This window comes from Oncorhynchus masou, chromosome 6 (genome assembly GCF_036934945.1).
Source record: "Oncorhynchus masou masou isolate Uvic2021 chromosome 6, UVic_Omas_1.1, whole genome shotgun sequence".
Taxonomy (NCBI): domain Eukaryota; kingdom Metazoa; phylum Chordata; class Actinopteri; order Salmoniformes; family Salmonidae; genus Oncorhynchus; species Oncorhynchus masou.
This window is the reverse complement of record NC_088217.1, coordinates 215,227-221,988: the sequence shown is the minus strand read 5'-3', so window position 1 is coordinate 221,988 and position 6,762 is coordinate 215,227. Positions and strand designations below refer to the sequence as shown.

The 6,762-nt window shown below is 42.8% G+C and overlaps 1 protein-coding gene across 3 annotated transcripts in view; it reads right to left on the bottom strand.

Annotated features, from left to right (window-relative positions):
• Positions 1–3,121: 3,121 nt before the first annotated feature.
• The window catches only part of tsen2 (TSEN2 tRNA splicing endonuclease subunit), a 41,664-nt gene continuing 38,023 nt past the window's right edge, over positions 3,122–6,762 (bottom strand). For 2 of the 3 annotated variants that reach the window (XM_064967356.1, XM_064967358.1), the window contains exon 10: positions 4,678–4,830. In XM_064967356.1, the coding sequence (XP_064823428.1) occupies positions 4,678–4,830 (153 nt within the window). The other variant, XM_064967357.1, reaches the window with a different exon arrangement.

Below are 6,762 nucleotides of genomic sequence, written 5' to 3'. Positions count from 1 at the left end.
CTCCACGGCATCTGTCACATGTGCTCAGTGTGAACCTGCTTTCATCTGTGAAGAGCACAGGGCGCCAGTGGCGAATTTGCCAATCTTGGTGTTCTCTGGCAAATGCCAAACGTCCTGCACAGTGTTGGGCTGTAAGCACAACCCCCACCTGTGGACGTCGGGCCCTCATACCACCCTCATGGAGTTGGTTTCTGACCATTTGAGCAGACACATGCACATTTGTGGCCTGCTGGAGGTCATTTTGCAGGGCTCTGGCAGTGCTCCTCCTGCTCCCCCTTGCACAAAGGCGGAGGTAGCGGTCCTGCTGCTGGGTTGTTGCCCTCCTCCACGTCTCCTGATGTACTGGCCTGTCTCCTGGTAGCGCATGCTCCGGACACTACACTGACAGACACAGCAAACCTTCTTGCCACAGCTCGCATTGATGTGCCATCCTGGATGAGCTGCACTACCTGAGCCACTTGTGTGTGTTGTAGACTCCGTCTCATGCTACCACTAGAGTGAAAGCACCACCAGCATTCAAAAGTGACCAAAACATCAGCCAGGAAGCATAGGAACTGAGAAGTGGTCTGTGGTCACCACCTGCAGAACCACTCCTTTATTGGGGGTGTCTTGCTAATTGCCTATAATTTCCACCTGTTGTCTATTCCATTTGCACAACAGCATGTGAAATTTATTGTCAATCAGTGTTGCTTCTTCAGTGGACAGTTTGATTTCACAGAAGTGTGATTGACTTGGAGTTACATTGTGTTGTTTAAGTGTTCCCTTTATTTGTTTGAGCAGTGTATAACCCCCCTATGGAAAGGGGACGTTCTCATGAACACTTTCTCCATTTTGCTCTACGACCCCCACAAGAGTCACTCTCTTCTGAAGGTAACTTGGTACCAGTTTTAAAAAATGAATAGAAGTATGGAGGTAGTTTTGCGTCAAAAAAAAGAGGGTTAAATATGTCCAAAAATCAAAATATTTCCTGAGCTTTCTTATACCTCCTAGATATAGGACACACTTCAAAACCTTAGTCCTTATGATTTTTTGGGGGACTGTCTGTTTTGTGATTTCTGAATGTGTTATTCAATGCGTTTCTATTGGTTATAGTAGTAAAGGCTAAATTCAATGTTCTATCCATTTTTATTTATTTATTATACAGGGGTCCTAAAATTCCAAATACAATAGCCAAATGATCCATGGTATGACCATCTTAAAAAGTACTTTGAGGTTAGTAAATAGCTTAAAAATGTACTTTTCTGCTGCTCCCTCACTGGGAACAGCCCTGGTCTGGATCCGACCAGGTCTATATGGAACGGGTCTAGTTGTTCTCGGGTTCGTTTGGAACGGGTCTCAATATTTAAACATTTAAACTCATTTATGCATGCTGGTTCCAGACAGGAAAGCCCCAGATCCATTTTGGAATGGCTACAACGTTTTGTACCCGTGAAGGCCTCTACATTCAGGACGTCTATACCAGGTGGTGTCAAAGGAAGGCCCTAAAAATTGTCAAAGACTCCAGCCACCCAAGTCATAGACTGGTCTCTCTGCTACTGCACGGCAAGCAGTACAAACGCACCAAGTCTGGAACCAACAGGACCCTGAACAGCTTCTACCCCAAAGCCATAAGACTGCTAAATAGTTAGTTAAATAGTTACCCAATAGCTACCCAGACTATCTGCATTGATCCTTTTTGCACTAACTTTGACTAATTTGACATTTTTTGTCACTCTTATCCAGAGTGACTTACATGAGCAATTAGGGTTAAGTACCTTGCTCAAAGGCACAGACAGGTTTTTCACCTAGTCAGCTTGGAGATTCAAAGAGGTGAGCTTTCGGTTACTGACTCAATGCTCTTAACCGCTACGCTACCTGCCGCCCATAAGCTGCTGGTACAGTTTCCTATCTGTCACTTTATTCCTAGTTAGATGTACACATCTACCTCAATTACCTCATACCCCTGCACATCAATACTGGTACCCCATGTATATAGCCAGCGTCCCAACGCAGTTAAGCCAAAACCATGCCCCGTTATTCAGAGGGGCGTTCTACTACGCTCCCATTGGCTAGCTAGCGTTGTCTCACTCTCAGGCGATCAGCGCAGAGACAGTGACCTTCCAAGGTAAGGATGGAAAGTGTAATTTAACAGCTGCCTACCGTAATACAGGCCTATTATCATCATGTTTGGTAACATTTGACCATGTATTTATTTTCAGAGTTTCAATGAGTTGTAAAAATGTCTCAGAGAACTCTGCTGAATTCACTCAATCAGCTCAGTTAACCTAGGATACTTAACGTTACTAGATCGGTATTTGAAGTTATATTATCAATTGTAGTCTATTATCAGGTTAATGCATATGCTTATTATTCATAATTTCTCAAATATTTATTAGCTAATCATTCAGTCGAATACGCTATGCTACAGCCATTGAATCTGTCTGAGCGTTAAGGGACGTTAATGGCTCGCTCGGTCCACGTCATTGTTATTATATTTTTCAATCTTGAAATACAAGGGCAAATATTATTAATCAGTGACTGAAATTTCCCGCTACGTGATATTCACTTCCGGACTTGGAGAGCGCTCAAAGCCTTGTAGAACTTCTCTCTGAATAACGGGGCGTGGTTTCGGCTTCACTGCATTGGGGAAAAGATTCATATAGCCAAGTTATCGTTACTCATTGTTTATTTATTCCTCATGTTATCTTTCTACAATGTTTCTCTCTGCATTGTTGGAAAGGGCCCATAAGTAAGCATTTCACTGTTAGTCTACACCTGTTGTTTACGAAGAATGTGACAAATAAAATGTGATTTAACTGTGAGGCCATGTTGTATTTCTACACTGGAACACTGGGATACTGACACTGGGAATTACTCATGTCTCCTCTAGAAACCATCACTTTACACACAGAGCAATTTTTTTCCCCTTTATTTAACTAGGCAAGTCAGTTAAGAACAAATTCTTATTTTCAATGACGGCCTAGGAACAGTGGGTTAACTGCCTGTTCAGGGGCAGAACGACAGATTTGTACATTGTCAGCTCGGGGGTTTGAACTTACAACCTTCCGGTACCACTAGACAAATTATACCATATTCTTAATTACAGTCTGGATTTTTACTTTCACTTCAATCAAACAAAAAATTTTGTTAAAAAGCATGTTCAAAAACAAATATTTATTGATACTTTCACATGTTAAGTAACACTAAATTCCACTGTAAACCAATCATTGAAATGGAAGGAATGCCTTCAGAAAGTATTCATACCCCTCGATTTATTCCATTTGTTATTGTGTTCGCCTGAATTCAATAATTATTTTCTCATCCATCTACACACAATACCCCATAGTGACAAAGTGAAAACATGTTTAGACATTTTTGCCAATTTATTGAAAATGAATTTCTGAAATCTCATTTACATAAGTATTCAGCTCCCTGAGTCAATACTTTAGAATCACCATTGGCAGCAATTACAGCTGCGAGTCTTTCTGGGTAAGTCTAAGAGCTTTGCACACCTGGATAGTTACGATATTTGCACAATATTCTTCTTAAAATTCTTCAAGCTGTGTCAAGTTTGGTGTTGATCATTGCCATAGATTGTCAAGCCGATTTAAGTCAAAACTGTAACTAGGCCACTCAAGAACATCCAATGTCGTCTTGGTAAGCAACTCGTGTATATTTGTCCTTCTTAGGTTATTGTCCTGCTGAAAGGTGAATTTGTCTCTCAGTATCTGTTAGAAAGCAGACTGACCCAGGTTTTCCTCTAGGATGTTTCCTGTACTTAGCTCTATTGTTTATTTTTTCCTTAGAAAACTTCCTGGTCCTTGCCGATGGCAAGCATACCCATAACATGATGCAGCCATTACCATGCTTGAACATATGAAGAGTAGTACTCAGTGATGTGTTGTGTTGGACTTGCCCCAAACAGCCATTAAACAGTTTTAAAGTCCCCATTGGCCTCATGGTGAAATCCCTGAGCGGTTTCTTTCTTCTCCGGCAACTGACTTAGGAAGGACGCCTGTATCTTTGTAGTGACTGGGTGTATTTATACACCATCCAAAGTGTAATTAATAACTTCACCATGCTCAAAGGGATATTCAATGTCTGTTTTTTATTTTATTTTTTATTACACATCTACCAATAAGCGCCCTTCTTTGCGAGGCATTGAAAAACCTCCCTGGTCTTTGTGGTTGAACCTGTGTTTGAAATTCACTGCTCGACTGAGGGACCTTACAGATAATTTTGTGTGTGGTACAGAGATGACGTAGTCATTCAAAAATCATGTTAAACACTTTGATTGCACACAGAGTGAGTCCATGCAACTTATGTGACTTGTTAAGCAAAATGTGTACTTCTGAAACGATTTAGGATTGCCATAACAAAGGGGTTAAATACTTACCGACTCAAGACATTTCAGTTTACATTTTTATAAAAATATATATACACATTTCTAAATACATAATATAACTTTGACATTATGGGGCATTGTGTGAAGGCCAGGGACACAACATCGAAATGTTATCCATTTTAGGTTCAGGCTGCAACAACAAAATGTGGAAAAAGTCAAAGGGTGTGAATACTTTCTGAAGTAGCTGTATATTTACACAGCAGACAAAAAAAAATAAGTCATATGTCGTCCGTCTCTGTCCGCTCTCGTGATGATATCCATCTGCTTAAAATAATCTCCTAAAGAACAACAGATTACAGAGAACGGGTTAACAGAGAACGGGTTTTAACAGAGAAAGGCTTAGGCAAAAGTCGTACCTGAACTGTGACCATGCAGAGACAGTCTGGAGAGGAGAGATGTTCCTCTGTCAGGTGAGATGGGTAGATGACGTAGCACAGCATCAAGTCCTAGAATACAACACACAGACAGGAATTATCCACAATGTATTGATCACATATTTACTAATACTGCAGAAATCAGCACTAAAGCAGTATCCAAATCCATTGGATGTAGTGCTCAATGTTCCTTCAAATTATTTTCTGGGACTGAGCAAATTTCAGATCTGCAGATCCATATATGGCAATGGTTTATTTGCATATAGGCCTACTGCAACTCTGATTGGTTATGCCACACTGGGCTGTGTAGGGTCTGAGTAGTGCATGTCAATGCAATAGAATCCTACACCTATACGCTCTGCCTAAAACAAGATCTCTTGCATAGTTTGTTTTGTTTCGGTGGTTAATATTGTGTTCATTCTATTACAATTGACAAAGTAAAAGACAACATTGATAGTGTTAACATGGAAAACTCTCAAAAAGTGGTCACCAACCTTTTCAAGATCATGACTTAAATAACGTAAGCCTATGCAACATTAACCTATCAATAAGGTTTGTGCAGTAGGCCCAATATATTAGCATTGCTTGAATTGCCCTGCCAATGCATGGTTGTTCGGGCCATTTACACTGCTCAAAAAAATAAAGGGAACACTAAAATAACACATCCTAGATCTGAATGAATGAAATATTCTTATTAAATACTTTTTTCTTTACATAGTTGAATGTGCTGACAACAAAATCACACAAAAATTATCAATGGAAATCAAATTTATCAACCCATGGAGGTCTGGATTTGGAGTCACACTCAAAATTAAAGTGGAAAACCGCACTACAGGCTGATCCAACTTTGATGTAATGTCCTTAAAACAAGTCAAAATAAGGCTCAGTAGTGTGTGTGCCCTCCACGTGCCTGTATGACCTCCCTACAATGCCTGGGCATGCTCCTGATGAGGTGGCGGATGGTCTCCTGAGGAATCTCCTCCCAGACCAGGACTAAAGCATCCGCCAACTCCTGGACAGTCTGTGGTGCAACGTGGCGTTGGTGGATGGAGCGAGACATGATGTCCCAGATGTGTTCAATTGGATTCAGGTGTGGGGAACGGGCGGGCCAGTCCATAGCATCAATGCCTTCCTCTTGCAGGAACTGCTGACACACTCCAGCCACATGAGGTCTAGCATTGTCTTGCAGTAGGAGGAACCCAGGGCCAACCACACCAGCATATGGTCTCACAAGGGGTCTAAGGATCTCATCTCGATACCTAATGGCAGTCAGGCTACCTCTGGCGAGCACATGGAGGGCTGTGCAGCCCCCCAAAGAAATGCCACCCCACACCATGACTGACCCACGGCTAAACCGCTGGAGGATGAACATGAACATGCTGGAGGATGTTGCAGGCAGCCGAACGTTCTCCACGGCGTCTCCAGACTGTCACGTCTGTCACGTGCTCAGTGTGAACTTGCTTTCATTTGTGAAGAGCACAGGGCGCCAGTGGCGAATTTGCCAACCTTGGTGTTCTCTGGCAAATGCCAAACGTCCTGCACGGTATTGGGCTGTAAGCACAACCCCCACCTGTGGACGTCGGGCCCTCATACCACCCTCATGGAGTCTGACCGTTTCTGACCGTTTGAGCAGACACATGCACAATTGTGTCCTGCTGGAGGTCATTTTGCAGGGCTCTGGCAGTGCTCCTCCTGCTCCTCCTTGCACAAAGGCGGAGGTAGTGGTCCTGCTGCTGGGTTGTTGCCCTCCTACGGCCTCCTCCACGTCTCCTGATGTACTCGCCTGTCTCCTGGTAGCACCTCCATGCTCTGGACACTACGCTGACAGACACAGCAAACCTTCTTGCCACATCTCGCATTGATGTGCCATCCTGGATGAGCTGCACTACCTGAGCCACTTGTGTGGGTTGTAGACTCCGTCTCATGCTACCACTAGAGTGAAAGCACCGCCAGCATTCAAAAGTGACCAAAACATCAGCCAGGAAGCATAGGAACTGAGAAGTG